Genomic DNA, 22,826 nt, shown 5'->3' on the forward strand with positions numbered 1-22,826 from the left:
TAGAATTCTTTTATTACACATCCCTCTTTTCTGCCCACATCCCTGATCTATTTCCAGTTATTTCAAAATTTATCTTCTAAACAGGTCTCAAGTTCTTTCATTTCTCTCCACTACCACCCTAATTCAAACCATCATTAGTTTCTCTCTTACCTGAACCACTGCAGGGGCCTCCTGTCCATCTGTATCATTACTGCCCTCCCCACTTCCCCTGCAGCTGTGTTTGGGAATATATGCTCAAGCTAACTTCTTAAAAGCCTTCTTTAACCTCCCATTGTCTTGAGGACAAAACCAAAACTCATTACCATGTCTTATAAATACCTGCAAGGTGTTTTTCCTGGCTGTTTCTCCACTGTAATCTCACATTTGTTTCCCCTGGCTCCCTCTACTGTAGGTATACTTTCATTTTTCAACAATTATTTACTAAACAATAGTTTTATTCTAAGTGCTCTGGTTATAGCAGGAAACAAAGATAGAAAACATCTATGTCCTCAGAGCTCACATTCTCTTGAGAGGAGACAGGCAAGAAATAATAAATTACAATCTCTTATAGTTGTCATGATCTTTTCTGCCATAAGTTGATCACACATGAAGCTTCCAGGAGAATCCTGGAATGGTTTGTTGTACTGTATTCAGCTATCTCATCTCTCCTTTCTCAGACTAACTGTTTCTTCCTTGAGATAACCTCCCTTGAAATCATAGACTAGATCCATTCTATTATAAGCTTCTGTAGAACCATGTACTTCTAGTGGCACTTGTCACAATCATGAGTTTATACTGAGTTGTGTGATTATTAGAGTGGTATTTGTCTTATGCAGCAGACTGTAAGGAACCACTTTGGTTTTTCTTTTCCATAACATAATCTGTATCTAGTAATAATACCACATAAGAATAAGCTCTCCAAGGCAAGAGACTTTGTTCTGTTTTATTCACTGGTGTATCTCATATGCCTTGAGCAGTCAGCCAGTCAGTAGGGGAAAAAGCCATCCATCCACCTCTCTTTCTATCCCCCTCTTTCTGTATGGTATAGCATAACACCTCTTGTCTCATGTTTGAATATGATATAGCATGTGAATGTGCCTGTATATGTGTATATGTATACTAAAAATGTCTTAAAAGGATACTGGGATAATTGAGAAATATCTTAGATATAGGAAGATAAAGATGTAAAATAGATCAGGGATGGTGTGCGGTTTCTATGTTTTTAGATTACCAACAGATAATGAGCTGAACTGGAAGGTGAATTATGAGTTGTGGTGGGTGTGGGAGTCTGAGGAACAAAATTTCTAAAGAATTAATGGAAAAATTTCTATTCACTGAATATATATATTTGAGAAATGGTATGTTGTGTTATAAAATAATAATTCCAACTAAGAATAGAATTTGTATACTAGTTTGAAATGTATAAATGGAATAAACACAATCCCTATTTCCAATTTCTCTAAAAGTAAGATTATTTTCACATATTGTTTGGAAACTACATCTTAAAAAAATCCAAATATTTATTACATGTGCATTTAAGTAATTATATTGAGTTTTTAACCCTAAAGTTTATTTAAAGATAATTTGTAGATACCATAAGCAAAATATTTCTGGAATTGAGGAGATAAATTGCATATGCCCTAAACATTTATGTCTTTAATTTTATGGAAGTGTGTAAGTTTGAAATGTGTAAACATTGATATGATTGAATATTAGCTTTTTTCAATAAAAATGATTTTATCCCCCTACTAGCTTAAGAAATTATATACAAATGATTTTATATTGCTTACTAGTGTTTTAAGATTATGGAATAGAATATTTTATCCTTCTAATCAGTTTGTCCAAAGCAAAAATGAAAGCTTGGATTTGCAAATTAATTTAATTTTGTTAGAAGCGTATAGTGTATTTTCCAATGCGTAACTATGTTGTCTTCTATTATTTATACACTAGCTAAATTTCATTCATTTGATGTCTTAATGTATTTTAGGCATTTTGATATGAATTACACTCTATTGTTCTAAACATGTTTACAAATTCATAACCCTTTCTTACAACTTTCAAAATGTCTTTCAAATGTCTGCCACATCTGCCAGATTTTAATTGTACCTTTCCTGTTCTGTTTTTATAGAAGCTTCTTTCATCTGTTTATACAAGCATTAGAATTCTTATCCCTATTCTAAAATCTGTATTTATAAATTCATGGACTTTGTCTCTACTAGACACACAAGAGAGCTTTCATGTTTATTAGTCTGAAAGACTGGGCTCAAGAAAGCTCATTGTTTAATGCTTAGTGTGATAAATACTTGAATTGGCAAATACGTGTCTTATGAGAAGGGTAAACCCCTTCAGGACTCATTATCCTTAGAAGTTATGTTCTTAGAGTAATCTTAAGGAACAGTTTCAGTAAATGATTGGTGATGTATTGTATATGATATCAGTTAGAATTCATGCTGATTTGATTGTAACCACAGTTTTTCCTCAGTAAAATAGAGGTTTTCACAAATATTGTTTGATCTATGTTCAAATGAAGTCTGTAAGTTTAAACTTGATATTACAGTACACATTGTTATCCTATTTACCTCAGGTTGTGATAGAATTTTAGGGACAAAAAAGAATGCTAAATTTATTTACATATCCAAGAAGACTTGAAATTACCTGTATGACAAATTCATTTATTGGAATCTAATCCTTCATTTTTGGAGAAAAATCTTTATATCCTAAGTCTGTGTTCTGGAATTTCTCTGTAAGATTAAAATCTGAAATATTTGCTTTAATTATTATACAACTTCTTTTGTCAATGTAATTTTTATCTTGAATGTTAAATCCTAGAAGACAAACTAGATTACAGAACAACTAACATAGGCCAGGCCTGGTGGCTCACCACTATAATCCCAGCACTATCAGAGGCTGTGGCGAGAGGATCACTTGAGGCAAGGAGTTCAAGACCAGCCTGGGCAACATGATGAGACCCTGTCTCTATAAAAATCTTTTTTAAAAAAGTTATCCAGGTGTGGTGGCATGCACCTGTAGTCCCAGCTACTTGAGAGTCTGAGACAAGAGGATCATTTGAGCTCAGGAGTTGGAGGTTGCAGTGAGCTATGATCATGCCACTGCACTCCAGCCTGGGCCATAGAGTGTCTGTCTCAAAAAAAAAAAAGGAGTTTCATAGAGGCAAATTGTGCCCATGTACAGCCAGTGCACCCCTTGCCATTCTCTTCTGAGTACCTGAAACCCCCAAGTTCCTACCCATTTGGCCCCAAGCCCATTTCCAGGGCCTATTGAAATCTGTCTCTCAGATTCATCTTCCTGAGAGAAGACCTCTTTGCTTAGTGTGTGAACATCCAGGCATTAAAGAATCCGAGGAGTGGACATGAGGCTTGGCAATATGGGTTGGGTGTCCATCTTCCCAAAGGCAGAACACACCACAGGTGTGCACACTTCAGACCTAAAGGATTCCAAGACATGGTTCTGTGTGGGGAACTTGGTGGTATGGGATGGATGTCCACACAAGTGTGAGCATGGCCCCTTGCAGTACTGCACAGAGCTGAGAGAGACTCTGTATCTTCCCATACTATTCTAGTCTAGCACAGAACTTCGAAGAGTTTCAGAAATCTAAATTCTGTAAGACTGTTCACCTCATTGGCAATATACCAATTAGAAAGTAATAAATACCAAACTAATATAAATAGAAAGATCTATTTGTCATGGTATAAGAACACAACTTATTTTGTTTTAACAGTTTGTTCACTTGGTTTATAACCCTAAATATTTCGACTTATGGTACAGGGGCTTCCATTTACATTACTGTCCCAGGCTCAACAAATGTTAGGAGTTGGTCTATATAGCGGTTCTAAATTCTATTCTTTAAAAGCAGTATTCATTTTTTCTTTTGTTTTGTTTTTGAGACAGGGTTTTGCTATCTTGGCTGGGCTAGAGTGCTATGGGATCATCATAGCTCACTAAAGCTTTAAACTCCTAGGCTCTAGTGATCCTCCTGACTCAGCCTCCCAAGTAGCTGGGACTATAGGTGTGTGCCACCAGCTCAGGCTGGTCTTGAGATCCTGGCTTCAAGTAATCCTCCCATTTCAGACTCCAAAGTGCTAGAATTACAGGTATGAGCCACTGTGACCAGCCTGTGTTTACTTTTTATTAGAGAATTGATCTCTTTTTGTTGAATTACAGATTCTAAAGAGAACTTTGAGTTCCTTGTATCTACTTGCCCACCAAGAATGGAAAATTGCTTTCTAGAATCCATAGTACGTGTTTACTCTGCCTTAGTTTTAATAGTTTTAGATACAGGCAGATCAACAACTTACAAAGCACTGCTTCCAATTGTTTCATTAATTTATAATGAAAAGTTATTTATAATATTTAGTCCTGTTCTTTTCTTCTCTACTTTTTCCATAAAATATAGGGGTCAGTGTCCTCTCTGTCCAGCCTAAGCCAAAAATTAGTGCGAGGCAATATTTCCACATTGACATCTTCCTTTGGGGATGAGAATTCACTGATTTTTCTTGGTTAGACTATGAACATTTTATGTATTTTTATACACATCGTTCATTTTACATTTATTCACTGAAGATTTATTGAGTGTCCAATGCCTAAAAGCTCTTTATTCATTCCTTACCTAAGAAAAAATTTTCAGAGTGGTGTCAGTATTTCACAATATTAATTTTAATTTTGCTAGAATAAAATATACTAAGCCATGCTTTATAACAAATACGTATATATTTCTAAGGGAGAAATTTTATTTGATGACAAAGAAATTTCTCATTCAGGCATTGCTTCCTCCTTGAATTCATTAAAATGTTTGCTGATTTGGAAGAATAACATACTTATGCTTTTTCTTTCAAAAAAATTTGTGGTGGGAAATAAGGAAGATAGATTGTTAAGAAAATGTAAATGTCAATACGTAATTGCTGTAGAAAATCATGAAGAGTCTATGCAAAAGTATTAGAACTATTAAATAAGTAGAGCAAAGTTGTAGGATATAAGATCATACAAAAATTATATTTGTATATATATACAACAAAGTATTTGAAAATGAAATTAAGAAAACAATTCCATTTATAATAGCATTGAAAAGAAGAAAATACTTAAGAATGAATTTAACAAATACATGGTTTGTATGGTAAAAACTATAAAACTTTGTTGAAAAACATTAAAGAGGACCTAAATAAATGGAAATTCATTCCATGTTCATGGTTTGAAAGACCAATTCCTGTCAGAATTCCAGCTACTTTCATATATAAACTGACAAACTAATCTGAAAATTCATATAAAAATCTAAGGTACCTAAAATACCTAAAACAATTGTGAAAAAGATGAAAAAATTTAGAGGACTTATGCTTCCTGATTCAAAATTTACTGCAAAGCTATAGTTATCAAGACAGTGTGGCCCTGATATAAAGATAGAAGTATACATCAGTGGAATAGATTTGAAGATCCAGAAATAGATCTTCATGTTTCTCATCAATTGATTTTTTTACAAGGGTTCCAAGAGCATTCAGTGTGGAATACTCTTTTCAACAAGTGGTAGGATAGCTGAATATCCATGTGGAAAAGAATGAAGTTGGACTCCTATCTCACACTATAACCAAAAAATTAACATGGATCAAAGACCTAAATGTAACAGCTGAAATTGTGAAACTTTTGGAGTAAAATACAGAATTAAGTCTTTGTGACCATCAGTTAGGCAGTAGTTTCTTGGATATGACGTGAAAGTTAAGCAACAAAAGAAAAAATATGATAATTTGAACTCCCATCAAAATGAAAACTTTTGTGGTGTAGATGATACCAAGGAAGTGAAAAGAAAACATGCAGATTAGTAGAAAATATTTGAAAATTATTTGTCTGATAAGGGACTTGTATCTAAGAGTGTAAAGGACTTTCATGACTCAATAATAAAATGACAAATAATCCAAGTACAAATGGACAACAGACTTGAGTAAATATTTCTTTATTGGAGATATGCAAATTTTCAATAATCTCATTAATAGACACTCAGCACCACTAGTTATTAAAGAAATGCAAATCAGGGGAGGGAGCCAAGATGGCACACTAGAAGCAGCCTGCACAGATGCTCTCAAGGAGGGGATAGAAGATTGTAAGTAGATGTTCACCTAAGTAGGGGCCATCTTAGAGAAAGCATTGTGAATCATTATTAGAGAAGTGACTGGAGACACACAAAGTAAAGAAGGGGGAGGGATGATCTGCTTGGCAAGATAAGAAAGTACTTGGGGAAAGCGCCCACATGTGGGGAAGGGTCAGAAGAGAGAATTCCAGGGCTCCACAGCCCCCTGGTAGACACTACAACCAGAGCTATGAGGGGGCCCCACTCTTGCAGGCCCCCAAATTGATCAGTAAGCTGTGTGGAGACTGTAGCAGCATTACACTAGAGAGCAGGCACAATGGGGATCCACTGGTTTCTGATCCCAGGTTGCCATAACTAATGACATTCTGAGCTCTCAGCCCCAGAGTCTACATGTGGGGCATCTGCACTTCAGATACCTCCTCATTTCCCCTGGCTGCCCAGGGGAGTGATCGGGGAGGGTAAGTACTCTCATGTGTACCAGGACTGGCAGCTGTATACACCCACCACCAGGGGATCTGGTGCCCGTGGTCCCCACCCTATACCACCACCATCTGGATAGTGCCACCACTGCCACCTGAGTAGCACTGCAGCAGCTGCCACAGCCAGACCTAAGTGGAGAGTGCCCCAGCTGCCTAGACCCAGCAGCACACTATGTGCCTCTCCAACCCCGCCAATCTCAAGCCGCCCAGCCACTGTAGTCCAAAGAATTGCTCAGCTCTTGCAGTCAACCTGCCTTGGCCCACATCATGTGCCACTCACCCTGACAACTTGCATGCACTGCACACCACCTAGTTGTCATAGCACTGTACCTTGCATAGCACCACAGACCTGCTTGGCCAGCCACCCCTGTCACATGCTACCACAGGCCCAGGCCTGAGCAGAGAGAATGCCCACAACCCTGGCACCCATGGCCACTGTCTAAATAACCTCACCCAGCTGCCACTGCCACCATGCAGGGAGATCTAGGAAGAATGAACTCCCATGCCAGCTGCCTCTATGGAAGGGACTCATTCAGACCTCTGCTCTAGCTTCCAACAGTGTCTTGGGGACGGACCCACCACTCTGCACAAATATTCCACAGCCCTGGCTTGGGATGTAACAACTGCAGGGGACTAGGATGACACAGAAGAATAACTGTGCTATAGGCTCACATTGGAGCTGCCCCTCCCTGCTGGGTCAGCCATCTGGAGTTGGACATAAGGGCAACATCCAGGGACCTCTCCTCCCTTTCACTAAGTAGGAGAGTTCTCTGTAGAGGAGAACAGGTGCACTGCAAATTTATGTACCTTGAGCTGAGAGAAGAGGTTTCAGATGAGAAGGAATCAGTATAATAACTCTAGCAACATGAAAAAACAAGAGGTTTTAACACCCCAACACTCACTGTAGGTCTCCAGCAACAGACCCCAACCTAAAGGAAATGGTCAAAATGTCAGATATAGAATTTAGAATATGGAGGGCAAACAAGATAAATGGGATTGATGAGAAAACCAACACAAAAAATCAATAAAATAATTCAAGATATGAATGAAAAATTCTCTAAAGAAATAGATAACATAAGAAAAGATATAACAGAACTTAAAGAAATTAAAGAGTCTTTTCAGGAATTTCAAAATGTAACAGAAAGCTTTAACAATAGACAAGACCAAGCAGAAGAAAGAATTCTGGAGCTTGAAGACAAGGCTTTTGAATTAACCTAGTCAGTCAAAAATGTAGAAGAAAAATAAGGAAGAATGAACAATCAGAGAAATATGGAACTATGTAAAAGAAGCTAATTTTAAGAGTCATAGGTATCCCTGAGGGAGAATAAGAAAAGGCAAAAAGCATGGAAAATCTATTTCCAGGAATTACTGAGGAAAACTTCCATGGTATTGCCAGTGATGTAGATATCCAGAGACAAAATGGTCATCAAACACCTAGATGATTCATAGCAAATGGAACATCATCCCGATACATAGCAATCAGTCTGTCCAAAGTCAAAGGAGGAGTAAATCCTACAAGATGCAAGATGAAAGCAATAATGAACTTACAAAGCAAAACCCTTCAGAATAACAGGAGACTTCTTACCAGAAACCTCATAAGTCAGAAGGGGATGGTGTCCCATTGTAAGTCTTCTTAAACAGAATAACTGCCAGGTAAGAATTTTATACATTGCTGGTGTGATTGTTAAATTATACAGTAACTTTGGAAAACAGTTTGGCATTTCTTCAAAATGTTAGGCATAGAGCTACTATATGACTAATTCCACTCTTAAGAATCTTTCCAAGAGAATTCATTAGAGCAGCTTTCCTTTATAGGATTGGGTAAAGGGGATACGGTTAAAGGAGAGGGTTGGTAACCTTTTATCAATGCCTAAGAAATTAAAAATCACCACAACTATCAGCCCCTTAAATTAGAGTGTGTCTAATTATCAAAACAACCCAATATGGTAGAAGGTAGTTTCTTCATTTGAAATGAGGCTCATTTACATTTTTGAAGCCTGTAAAAATTAGGACACATTTTGGATTAGTCTGACTTGAAGAATCGTGGCTGTTTTTTCCTACCATGTTTCCTGGAAAATAAGACAGGGCCTTATATTTATTTTTCCTCAAGAAGACACCCTAGGGCTTATTTTCAGGAGATGTGTTATTTTCCCCTCAAAGCCTCAGCTGGCAGCACACACAGGATGGCCGGGACCTGACAGGGGAAGCTGACCTTGTTGGTGGAGCTGCCCGCACCTTTCTGGTCACCTCTGGGATAGTAGCTGTCAAAATGGGGCAGATGAGAAGGGCTGCTCGTCTTATTTACCGCTCCACAACGCAATGCATGGGTTGTGCAGATACGCCATGTAGCCACGCCCATCAATAGGTCTTATTTTGGGGGTAGGGCTTATATTACACAAATGCTTGGAAATCTTGCTAGGGCTTATTTTATGAGTAGGTCTTATTTTCAGGGAAACACGGTATATTCTCTGTCTCCAAGCACAAAATCAGAATCAGTTTACAAAATGGTAGTCTATATAAGGGACTTTATAAAATTTCAAATAACCATAAATTTAATAGAGGAACAGTCTCTGCTGAAATATTTTTTCTCTGGAAATCATATATGATTTTTATACATATATATGAAAGGAATCTCTTAATTCCTTCAATTGGATATCATTTGCATTTATTATATTCAGCCAAATATAAATGCTAAGGAAAATGGTCTTCCATGAATGGTTTATATTTAAACTATTCATAAGTAATGCAAATATATTTAACAAGCTTCTCATTTTTCCTTAGATACATTTGGCTTCTTGAAATATACGGGTAAGAAATTAGGAGTGGTATCAGCAACACAAAAATAAGGAGCATTCATCGTGATGCTTGCAATGAATGGTCACTGGATAGCTAGCAATTGAAGACAGAGTATTATTTCACCCTCTTTTCCCTCCCAATGACTCATAGACAGTAAGATATTCTCTATAATGTGAGCTGAGTAAGTGAAAGTATTCGATAAAGAAACTGTGCCCTGGGGGCATGATAAATGTGGTGAAGCAGGTCATATTCAGTTCCTATTAAGTACCTTGCACTATTGGCGTATTAGGAATTTTTATCTCTAATGAATAATGGCTCACCTTTATACAATTTAGGAAAATCGATTTTTAAACACAAGAAATGTGTAATATAATTAGGGTTCTGAGCAACTCATAAATAAATTAATACAAATCCAAGCACATCTGGTTGTATCACTTCAGTAAATTTAGTCTAAATGGTGAATAAATGTCATTTTAAGTAATTATCACAGTCAAAGTAGGCTCAGAAAAAAAATCTTTCAAATTGAACCAAACGAATGCTGCTTGACTTGCTGATTTTAAATGTGTTGTTTTCTTTTTATTAAGATAGTAGATCTCAAGATATCTTTGGCAACAGTAAAGCTTCTCATTTTTTTTTCCCCACACACATAGGGCATATGTTCTACTCATGCTCTAGAAATAAATGCGATTGAATATGAATGTGAGAAAATCAAAATAACTTAGTAATGAGTACAAGTTGCTCCCACTTAGTGTTAGTAATTCATTTTTAAAAATCAGATATATTGAATAAAAATGCTCTTTGAGAGTTTAGTTTCAAGGATGTTACATTAAAAAATGCATTACATATCAACTCAAAACCTTCAACCAATTTCCTAAAATGTGGCCAAAATAGCAACTATTAACATAAAAGTAAAAAGAGATTATTTTAGGTTGCAAAGGCTTAAAATATCACTTTATAGTCACTAAACAATAAGGTAGGAAAAAAAGTTACTTTGAATACCTATCGCCTCTCTTAGATGTCATACTCCTTTTCGTTATGGTTTCCAAGACATGCCCATGAGATTTAAACCAATCCAGGTTATAAAAATGTTGTATTGCTTTTTGTAGAAATAAATATGAATTTTAAATTAGAGTACTGTGTTTTATGGAAGTAAATGTAAGTAAACAATCTAAAGATCATTACATATTTTATGAAGTTTTTGTATTAAAAGCCAAGAGTCATTCTTCTGTGAAAACTTATTCAGACATAGACTGATGGGTAGGCTTGATTTTGAATTTATACTTTAAGTCATCTGTTGTAACGAGTGCTGGGAGTGAAAAATAATAAATGTGATGTGGTCCCTGGCTTCAAGGAAGTCACAGTCTAATAAGGACAACACTTGTAAAAAGCACATTACGAAGTGATAAAAGAGCTGTATCCGGAGTGCAAAATGCTAAGACCTGGGATGGGGTAGTCATGCACAGTGAGTGTTCAAGCTGGGCTCACCTTGAAGAAAGAATAACTCTCCACTGGTCAGAGGAAGGAGAGGAGATCATTAGCAAAAGCCTAAGGACTGAAAGTACCAGTTTGCTCAGAGTATGTGTGAGGATAGACTACAGTGTATCTGCTTCAGCATGACAGGAAACAAGACTAGCATGTGGCAAGAGACAAGACTGGAATGGTTGATCAACTTTTAGGGAAAGGAGGAAAATTAAGAATTAAATCTCAGGCAGTGAGAGGCAGGTACATGTCAGGGCAGGGACACTCAACTATTCAACAAAGATTTGAATGGTTAGTACAGCCAGGGAATGAACACAATATAAATATCATATTCTAAGAGAAGAGATAAATGGGGACTGCTCAAACCTGTGTTTTAAAAAGACAGTTTAGGCATGGAAGATACGTTGTACATGGGTCTTCAGGGAAACTGGTGGAGAGCTTCTGTGTAGGTGAGGACAATGCCAAAGTGAGTTGAAGCAGTTGCAGAGCACCTGGAGTGGGGACACTGAGAGGAGCTCTAGAGATGGATTCAGCAGGACCCCATGACTACTGCATGTAGAATGGTGAGGACCAGGGAGTAGCTCATGTTTAAATGGCTGAGATTTGTGTTTTTGTTTTTCTTAGGTAATACTCAGAAGACTGTGGTTGAAGGGAAGACAGGGAATAAAATAAATCGTAGAATTAAGATGGATTTAGTTTGAGATATATTAAGTTTTATTTGGCCTGGAAACTTTAGAGTAGAAATGTAGAGTTAAAAAATGGAAAAAAAAATACAAAAATCAAGATTATAGTTTGGGTTTGATGTATGAAAAGATGAGGGAAGGCAAGAGCAATGTATGTAACCTTAACATTTGTACCCCCACAGTATGCTGAGACAATAATAATAAAAAAAGATGAAAGATGGTAGATGTGCATTGTTAAGAATGGATGAAATCAACCGGAAGTGTGTTTAGCTCAGGCCACCTCAGTTTCAAGGGTAGAAGGAAAGGGGAAAAGGTTATCAGGTTGAAGGAACTACGGTGAAAGTGGTCTCAAGAATTTAGAATTGTTTAGGCAGGCAATGAACCAGAGTAGTCCTACTGAGGTAGGGGGAAGCTTTATACTCACTGTATCCACATACTCTCCACCTATTCTCTCCTACATCCACTCCAATATGTGTCTGAAGTCATTCTCATAAAGATAGCTGATATCCTTCACCTTGCTAAGCCTAGTGGTCAAAACTCAGTTTTTATTTAACTAAACTTCTGAGTAGGATGAGTCAGTTGATTTTTTTCCCATTCTTAAGGGACTTCCTGTACTTCAATTTTGTGATCTACATTCTGGTTTTCTTCCACATTAATTGGTTTCCTCTTTTTTACTTCATTTGCTGGATCCTCATTTTCTTCCTGAGCTCCATGTATTAGAGTATCACTGGGCTTAAACCTTAGCAACCTTCCTTTCTCTATACCAACCCACTTCTATGAATTTGAGCATTAATCATATGCTGGTGACTCAAAAATTTATAGGTCAACCCCCAACTTTTTCCTTAGGCTCCAGAATTATATATCCAACTCTTGATCCTGTATCTCTACTTAGATCTTACCTAAATATAACAAAAGTAAAACTCATAATTTTCTCTGCCAAGCCTCTTCTTCTGCCATTTATGTCTGTAATTGTGTCTACTCTTCACCTACTTCCTCAAGCCAAAAACATGAGAGTAATTTTTGAGTCCTCCCCTTTTCTTAGGCTTCTATTCCAATCTACGGCAAACCTTTCATCTTCAAAATAATCTGACTAATTTTTAGAACTCCACCTCCAACATCTTGGCCTTCATCTTATCTCACATGATCTAGTGCAAGTGCCTCACAATTGGTCTCCCCCCCTCCACTCAAATCAGGTCAAATCTGTAGTAAAGCTCTTCAAAATCTTAGCATCACACTTAGAAGAAAATAAAAATTCTGAGTCATGATGTACCGGTTATCTATTGCTGCATAATAAATGATGTTAAAACATAACAGCTTAAAATGTCAAGCATTTATTATCTTGTGGTTTCTGTAGGTAAGGAATTTGGGCGAAGCTTGGATGTGTGGTTCAGAAGGCTCAGAGTGTCTGAAGAAGTTGCAGTCATTCGAAAGTTTTAATAGAGATAGAACATTTACTTCACTTTAAGTGTACTTAGCACAAAAAACAACTACCCCCCCAAAAACAAAACAAAACAAAAGATTTTAAAAGTGATGAATATGTTTAATATCTTTATTATGGTGATGGTGTCATGGTTGTATGTATATGTTAAAAGTCATCAAAATGTAACAGTAAATATGTGCAATATTTTATATATTAATTATATCTCAATAACACTTTAAAAATCATCTCTTGAATTATGTAATAATTTACTCATTCATTTACTTTCTACTTCACTAGACTATAAGATTCAGGAGGGCAGAGATTTTGTCTGTCTGCTTCGACATGGTGTTTCTAGTTCTTGGAATCATGCCTAGCACACAGTGGGCTCTCAATAAGTAATTGTTGAATGGAGAAGTGAGTGGGTGAGAGGATGAATGATTGATGTGATGGTTCAGAACCTGAGCTTTGGAAATTCAAATCCCTGCTCCATTACTTTGCTAGCTCTATCATTGGGGGAATTAATCTTCAGGTTCCCCTTTTGTGTAATGTAGGTAATAGTTGTGTATATCATCATGAACATGAGAATTGAATGATATAATGCCTATAAATATGTTGAGCAATTCCCTGCACCTGGTGCAAGGTTGAGAAAGCTCATCAAGAGTGGCCACAGAACTACCTGGGCTTTTCCCAGCATATGATATTGCCTTTGTCAGAATGATGCCCTATGGAACTATGGCCTGCAAAGTAGCATGTTCGTGTAAGATATCTCTACTACTTTTCCTATGTAGTATGATTATAATTGCTCAGCAAGAAGAAATATGTGTCCTGTATTGTTTGTTGTGTGGTGCTTTATGTGTATTTAACTTAGCAAGAACTAAAATAAAAACATTTAATGCATTCAGAAAGGGACCCAAACTGGAAGACTGCCTGTGGATATAAATGGAATAAAGTTCAATAAAATATTCTATTCTTTTTAAAGAAACTTTAAAGATTTTAACTTTAAAACTTAAAGAATTTGTGTGGCTCTTAACACCATTTAAAAAAAATATTAACCTCCTGCATTTTGTGAAGTACCAATGCTTAGTGTTACAGGACAATACTATCCAAAAGGTTCCAACATTTTTTGAGTAATGGCTTCAACAGATTTATTCCACACCCTATTCTTATCATCACTTTGGACTAATTTTTCTCATTCTTCTTCATTTTGTCCTATATCATATTTAAATGAATATGAATGGTATTCTTAACATATCCATAAGTCTGGTAAAGAACACATCGTAATATGTCATTTGTATGCCATTAATACCTGACAATCTACCTAAAAACAAGGTGTAAGCATGTGAAATACAATAACATTGACTGTGATGATCTTTGGTTTTAATGATGGAAGACTTCAATGAAGTCTCATGTACACTCCCGAATGCAAGTAAATAAAATGATAATGGCTAATATTTATCAAGCTCTTATTATATGTCAAATACTATGCTAAGTGCTTTGGATAACTTGACTCATTTAATGCTCACAGCAGTTTTATGAGGATATTATCCCCGTTTTCCAAGTAAGCAATGTGACACAGAAAACTTAAGTAAACTAATTAAATGAACTAGCCTATGTTCAGGAATTAGATCAATTTCCTGTACATAAAAAATGATTAGAAAGCAATAGCTATCATTGTGCCTGTTGTCAAATGTCACACAGCTAACAAGTGGCAGATATGATACTATACCAAGAAGCCTGTGTTCTTAAGAATATACTAGGATGAGCTTCATAAGATTTGATTCTCACTTTAGGATGAGTGGATGAGAAGGAACAGCAGAAGCTCACAAAGCTTGAGTGACTTGTACAAGGCTGGATAATATATAAAGAAACGGTTCTGCAGACTTTCCAAGAAGCATGGTGCCAGCATCTGCTTCTGGTGGGAGGCCTGGGGAGGCTTTTACTGATGGTGGAAGGCAAAGTGCCAGTGAGTGTGTCATATGGTGAAAGAGGTAGCAAGAGAGAGGGGGAGGTGAAAAGCTCTTTTAAACAACCTCTCTTGCATGAACTCACTCATTACCATGGGGAGGGGACCAAGCCATTCATGAGGGAATTGCCTTTATAACTCAAACACCTCCCACTACACCCCCACGTTCAACATGGGGGATCAAACTTCAATATGAGATTTGGTGGGGACAGGTATCCAAACCGTGTCAGTAGCTTTATGTTATGACTGAAAAGTAGTACACCTGAATATGTAACATAGGAATTAAGTGACAGGAGTTTATAGAAGTGAGATTTCTGTGAGTTACTCTGTACACCTTCATCAGAAAAAGATACTGTGAGCCAAGCCTTGAAGTGGTTGGAATTTGGATAAGCAGATAGCAAATGGGGACAGGATGGGTATCAGTTTCACAATTTTAGTAGGTTCAGGGCATTAAAATGAATGAGTAATAATTAAAACAGTTAATTGTCTAATGGTTACCCTTGTTGAAAACAAAGGCTTGCATTATTTTTAAATCAAATTTAGCCGTTACCATTTCTATTTCATTCATCAAAGAAAAATTGCTTGCATAGGTCTTTAATATTATTTGCACATTATTCAGGGGGATTTGTCACAAAGAATATGACATAGTCTTTCATGCCTTCAATAAGAAGGGAAATATTATTCCATATGCAAGAACAATTTTCCACTCCTTAAATGCCTTTGGAATTAGACTAGCATTCACTATATTTTCGCTGACATTGAGTCAGGGAATTCCATTATTAACATATTTTGCTGGCATCATTGTTCACTCGTAAGGTTGCCATCTTATCATTTAAACTCTGTTTTGTAAGAAATTATCCATTTTATTTTTCTATGATAAAAAACATCAGTTTAGGGAATAATTTCCTCTTCTACCTTGTTAGTCATTGGGCTAGAAATCTAGGCTATAAAGATGAATAAAATACACTTCCTGCTCAAAGATTACAGAATAGACATAGACAGATGTGAGGTGTTATAATATCAAAACAACGTGATAATTATTGCCAGAGAGCTGTGCACAAAATGTTAATCCTTATAATGTCATCATTTGATAGGTTTAATTTTCTTTAAAAAAATGAGGAAACCCAGGCTAATTAACTTGCTTAAGATCATGTAGCTAGCAGGTGACAAAGATACTTTTAGCATCCAGATTTAACTCCATAAACTACAAACAGAACTCAAGGAAATTTTGCATTAATAAGGATTGTTAGATTACTAATATTATTAATGCAGCATAATAATTTTAAAGTAGCAGTTTTATTACCTGTTTCTGAGATGGATTTGAGGCTGCTTATAATAAAAGCAAGAACAAAATAAAAATAAAATGTTATTGCAGGATAAAACAAAAAAGTTGTAAAGATAATGAGAATAAAAAGTTACACAATAAATTCCTATCTGAGAAAAGTTAGAGCCATTTGAAGACAGACTTAGCTCTGAGCTTTCTATAATCAGGCAAGGGAAAACATGAACCCTAATTGCTCCCACTCCCTAGAAAATATTTTATATAAGGACAAATTTCTAAGTGGTATTTTTAAGCAAACACTGGCTCTGATATTTATCATTTTTGTTTACATTATTAGATGTATGGCCACACTGAGGACTCCTCAATTTTAAGTCCTTTATTCCTATTACTTTCTTTTATGTATTTATAATATATATTAGCTCTTTGAACTCCTTTTTCTTTATTTGAAAAGTGGGATAATTGTTACTGACCCAACAGATTCTCTCTCACATGCACACACACTCTCTCTCCATATGTTATTTAAAAATAGAATAACAAAAACTAAAACTATTAGATATAATATATTATTTCTCTTTTCTTTGGAAGTAACAGACCTTTTAAAAATAATTGTTTTAAGTTGCAATATAAATTAATTTATATTAAAAATTTTCATACTTAATAACTATCATCACCTTTTATCTACTCCAAAATAACAGACAGAATGATTTTGTGCCATCCATAACAAAAGTAAAAAATTATCACATTCATATCTTAATTTAGTGAGTGTTTTGAAGTAGTACAATTGACCAAGAGCAAGGAAAGAAGAAATATTTACTGATGATTTTATGGTAATAATTACTATCAAATACTCATAAAAAGTTAGTACAAATAATTTTTAACAATCCCCCAAAACATTTAGTTTACACTGTGAATTTTATGAAGTGACCTTAGTTGTTAACTACACATTCTTCTAACATTTGGTTGCTACTTTGTTACTCAAGTCAGCATAACTTCTTAGCTAGACAAATGCAATTTGCTGCCTTTGTTTGCTTGCCTTCTACTGTGACTGGTTTTGCATATTACATACAATGTTATCTTTATGAATGAAGATCCAATATTGTTGCCTTCCTCCCCTTCCCCAAGCCATCAGTGGCTTACCCTTATATTCACAATAAAAAGCAGAAAACATCATGTATCCCCCCAAGTTCTTACATAATCTATTCCATAACCACCTATCAAGCCTTGTGTCTACATTCACTTCTTCAGCCACATAGGCTTTTTTGCTCCTTACTAGTCCAAGAGCAAGTCAAGCTTGTTTCATCAGACTGTTTACACTCTACTTCTCAATATTCTCATGGCTAATCTTTCTCATCATTCAGGGCTCTGCTCAAATATCACCCTGCAAATTTAAAGGAATAGCCGCACCCCTTGACTCTACTCTCCTTTATATTCTTAACAGCTATATTGTATTTATTCTGTGCTCCCACCCATAAATATGTTTGTGCACATATATTCATTTTATCATTGTTCATTTTCCACATTAGAATACAGATGCCGTAAAAGCAGAGACATTTTATTGTTTCCTGTTATAACTCCAGTACCCATAGTAGAGGTTTAAAAATGTTTATGGAATAAATTAATTTAAAAATGAAGAAATGGATAGATAAATAGTGTACATATGCTCAATGGGCACGCTTGTAGCTCTGGTTTGGGTGGTGCAAGGGCAATATATGTAACCAAAATGTTTGTACCCCCATAATATTCTGAAATAAAAATAAATATATAAGTAAATAAATTAGACAAAACTTTAAAAAAATTTAAATCTAAAACACTTCTGGTCCCAAGCATTTTGGATAAAGGATACTCAACTTGTTTTATTAAATAAAAAATAAAATTTTATCTAAAAATAAATATTCATTTTGATTATATTCTGGTAAGTCAAAACTAGTTCCTCTCAAGCGTCTATAAAGATAATTTTGTATAGGTGAATATGAATTATAAAATTAATAGATGTCAGCCTTTATATGACTTTTCTGTGACCCCCCTTTTAATTGCTTTAAAGTTTGGCTAGAATATAAAATATCATGCAGTTTCTCTTTCCTATTTATTTTAGATAATTTGATGATTACCATTTCTAATTATTTTTATTTTTTTAGGAATAATTCTAAATAAAAATAAAACATATAACCTTAAAATATGTTTTTTCTATTCATTGCTCTGGGGAAAGTTATGTTTGCTTAGATACTAATATTTTAAATAGTCAAAGGACATATTCTTCCTTATATTTTGTTTGCAGATATTAAAAAACAATTAAATCATTATTTGTATCCCAGAAGACACAGTCACATTTTCAATTATCACTTTTTAATTTTAGTTGCAGAGATCGTCTTCTTAATACATACTATAGCAGCTTTCATGTAGCTGTAGCAAGATGGTGTTTCAGGCTTTTTATCAAGATTTTTCAAAATCTTATTTGAGAAGAGGAGTAATATGAGCAGTCAGCATATTTCTCATTTCACTTGTTTTTTTCTTGTGATTTTTTTTCAGAAATTGAAAAATTTCAAGGTTCTGATGGAAAAAAGGAAGATGAAGAAAAGAAATACCTTGATGTCATCAGCAACAAAAACATAAAGCTCTCAGAAAGAGTACTGATTCCTGTCAAACAATATCCAAAGGTAACAATATATACCCTGTTCCTATACAGTTAAGGAAAAAATGATAAAAATATTATGGTTTCATTCATTGCCTTTTATAAAATAAATATGTAGAGCTTCATTATGTAAGTATACAGAAATACATGATACTTAGGTAGAGAAAGAAAAATTCTTTGAAAGTACAATGATGAAGTAAATTTTCAAGTGAAGGCTGTAGCATTTTTGTTCTTTGAATAACAGGAGACACAGTTAGATATTTTAATCATTTGTTTAACATATAAATGATTCACCGGTTTATCCAAACATGCACACCCACTTGATTATGTTTTGGTTCATGTTAAAATGTATATTCTTATTATAAAAGGAAGTAGAAGTAATGATTCTAAATATATAACACTTGCCAATCAGCAGAGAATTATTATATCTAGGAAAGCAATGTGGTGTTTATTAGACTCTTGGACTATAACCTCTGGCCCTATATATTCAAAGTTTGTTTATAAAAATAATTATGATATTATTCTTAGTGTAATAACATCTCTGTTTACTTTTTTGCTAGTGGATCATTGGTCATAAAATCATGGTTTCATCAATTATATTCATAAATTTCAATGGGTAAAAAGAGTTTCTTTTTTTTCAAATAAATAAAAGAAGCTAAAATGAAAACTCAAAGATTCAACCTTATAATTTACTTTATAAAGAGTGAATCCGAAGCAGGGACCATGTAATTATCTTAATAATAAAGATTATAGAAATGAATGCTCTAGTTTACCAGTTGTCTTCCAATGTGATAAATTCTAGTAAATATAATTAACTAGAATGTTTTGCTTATAATTATTTCAAGCAGAGATAAAATTGTTACAACCCAGCAAATTTTCTGATGAGGTTTTCTGGGCATGCCATTTTTTTGTTTGTTCTGAGTTAGACATACACTCTTGTAAGAAAGATGCATTTGATAGGTATATGTTTTTGAAATAAGTGTTATTTGATTTAATTTATAATTATGTTCTTACAAATATTAATTTGAGAAGTCATAGAAATATACATGAAAATCTTACACATGTGAAATATGATAGAAATATCTTGGAATATTAAGAAAAATGTGTCTTTTTTATGGAATTTGATTAATTAACCCATAACCATCTTGAATAGAAGATTATTTCCCTAAACTATAAATTTAAATATGACATAACTTGATATTGTTTCTCAGATTAACACTTGTTTATTCTTTGTACATGGGAATTCCAATGACACACTCCGTGTCTGCTTCTGTGTAAATTGCAGCTCTATGGTCTCTGACCAGGTATAGAAGGCATTTAAATTTCTGGTGGCTCTTAAATTACTAGTATGAGCGTTTTTATACTGAGTATTACTAGAGTCTGTATTCGATTCAGAATTACAAATATTGAAATAAGCATATTCTATGGTGTAAATTTTTTAAATTTATTTTTATTGATGTGTAATAAATAGATATACATAGTTAGTTTTAGGGTATTTGTGATAATTTAATGTATTGATATAATTATCAGTGATACAATCAACATACTTGAGATATTCATCACTTGTCATATTTGTCTTTTCTTTATGTTAGAAACATTCAAATTATTCTCTTCTAACTTTTTTGAAATGTACACTAGATTATTGTAAACTATAGTCACCCCACTGATCTACCAAACACTAGGTCTTATTTCTGCTAACTGACTGTGTATGTCTACCCATTAATCCACTTTTCTTCATTTTCTCCCATATTTTCAAGCTTCTGATAGCAACCAATCTGTTCTCTATCTTCATGAGATCCACTTTTTTGGTTCCAACATATGAGTGATAATATGCCATATTTATCTTTCTGTGCTTCGTTTATTTCACTTAACATAATAGCCTCCAGTTCCATCCATTTTGCTACAAATGGCAGAATTGCATTCTTTTTATCACTGAATTATATTCTATTGTGTTTGTATACCTCATTTTCTTTATCCATTCAGCTGTTGATGGACACGTAGGTTGATTCCATATCTTAGCTATTGTGAATAGTGCTGCAATAAATATGGGGATGCAGATAACGTCTTTGATATGCTGATTTTGTTTCTTTTGGAAATATACCCAGCAGTGGAATTACTGGATCATATGGTATTTCTAGTTGTAGTTTTTTGAGGAACCTCTATACTATGCTAGATAGTGGCTGCACTAATTTACATTTCCACAAATAGTGTATGAGTGTTCCACTTTTTCCACACCCTCTTCAACATGTTATTGCCTGCCTTCTTGATATAAAACAACAACAACAACAACAACAACAACAACAAACATTTTAACTGGGGTGAGATGATATTTCTTTGTAGTTTTTTTTGTTTTTATTGCATTTTTCTGATGATTAGGGATGTTGAGCATTTTTCATATACCTGTTATGCATTTGCATGTCTTCTTACAAGAAATATCTATTTGGATCTTTTGCCCATTTTTAAATTGCATTATTATTATTTTTGTTATTGAGTTGTTTAAGCTCTTTATATATTCTGGTTATTATTTGCTTATCATATGGGTAGTTTGCAGATACTTTCTCCCACTTTGTGGGCTGTCTGTTCACTTTGTTGTATGTTCCTTTGCTGTGCAGAAATTTTTTTGCTTGAAGTAATTTCATTCGTGAATTTTTGGTTTGGCTCCCTGTGCTTTTGAGGTCTTACACAGAAAATCTTTGGCTGGATCAATATTCTGGACCATTTTGTCAATGTTTTTCCCTAGTTGATTCACATTTTCAGGTCTTAGATTTAACTCTCTAATCCATTTTGATTTGATTTTTGTGGATGGTGAGAGATAAAGGTCCAATTTTATTCTTCTCCATATAGTTATTCAGTTTTACAAGCACTATTTATTGTATAGTCTCTCTTTTCCCCGTTGTATGTTCTTGGTGTTTTTGTTGAAGAGGAGTTGGTTGTAAATTTGTGGGTTTATATCTGGGTTTTATGTCCACTTCCATTGGTCTATGTTTCCGTTTTTATGCCAGTGCCATATCAATGTGGTTACTATACATTTGTAGTAAATTAAGTCAGGTAGTGTGATGCCTCCAGCTTTGTTCTTTTTGCTCAGGATTGTTTTGACTGTTCAGGATCTTTTGTCGTTATACATAAATTTTTGGATTTTTTTTTCTGTTTCTTTGAAGAATGTCATTTATATTTTGATATAGATTACGTTGAATCTGATAATTGATTTAGTATGTCATTTAACAATATCAGCTCTTTTAATCTATGAGCATGGAATATCTTTCCCCTTTTTTGTCCTGAAAGAAAGAAATGAAAACATTTCTTTCAGCAGTGTTTTATAGCTTTCTTTATATGGTTTTTTCATTTGTTTGATTAAATTATTTCCTAGGCATTTTATATTTTTGTGGCTATTGTAAATGGGATTGCTTTCTTGATTTCTTTTTCAGATTGTTCATGGTTGATGTGTATAAAGGCTACTGATTTTTGTATGTTGGATTTGTATTCTGCGACTTTAGTGAATTTTGTTTATCAGTTCTAACAGTTTTTTGGTGGATTCTGAGTTTTTATAAGTATAAAATCATGTCATCTGCACACAGGTCTAATTTGACTTCTTCCTTTCCAATTTGGATGCCATTTATTTCTTTCTCTTGCATAATTTCTTATGCCAGGACTTCGAGTATTATGCTAAATAAAAGTGGTGAAAGTGAGCATCCTTGTCTTGTTTCAGATCTTAGAGGAAAGGCTATCAATTTTTCCCTGTTCAATATAATGTTAGCTATGGGATTTTCACATATGACCTTTACTGTTTTTCAGTATGATCCTTATACATTCACTTTGCTGAAGATTTTTATCATAAAGGGATATTGGATATTTTCAAATGATTTTTCTACATCTACTGAGATAATCATATGGTTTTTGTTCTCAGTTTTGTTAATATGATGTATCACGCTTAATGACTTATTTATGTTGAAACATCATTGCATCTGTGGATGAATCTTACTTGGTCATGGTGAATCATCTTGTTAATTTGTTGTTTGCTAGTA

At 34.5% G+C, this 22,826-nt stretch overlaps 1 protein-coding gene across 2 annotated transcripts in view; it reads left to right on the forward strand.

Moving 5' to 3' along the window:
- The window catches only part of KHDRBS2 (KH RNA binding domain containing, signal transduction associated 2), a 533,034-nt gene that overhangs the window by 80,666 nt on the left and 429,542 nt on the right, over window positions 1-22,826 (forward strand). For both annotated transcript variants that reach the window (XR_012919310.1, XM_076003252.1), the window contains exon 2: window positions 18,702-18,829. Coding sequence is in view for 1 of the 2 variants with exons in the window: in XM_076003252.1 (XP_075859367.1) it covers window positions 18,702-18,829 (128 nt within the window). In the remaining variant the exon portion in view is untranslated. The remainder of the gene's footprint in view (window positions 1-18,701; window positions 18,830-22,826) is intronic.

Source organism: Microcebus murinus, chromosome 5, assembly GCF_040939455.1.
Source record: "Microcebus murinus isolate Inina chromosome 5, M.murinus_Inina_mat1.0, whole genome shotgun sequence".
Taxonomy (NCBI): Eukaryota; Metazoa; Chordata; class Mammalia; order Primates; family Cheirogaleidae; genus Microcebus; species Microcebus murinus.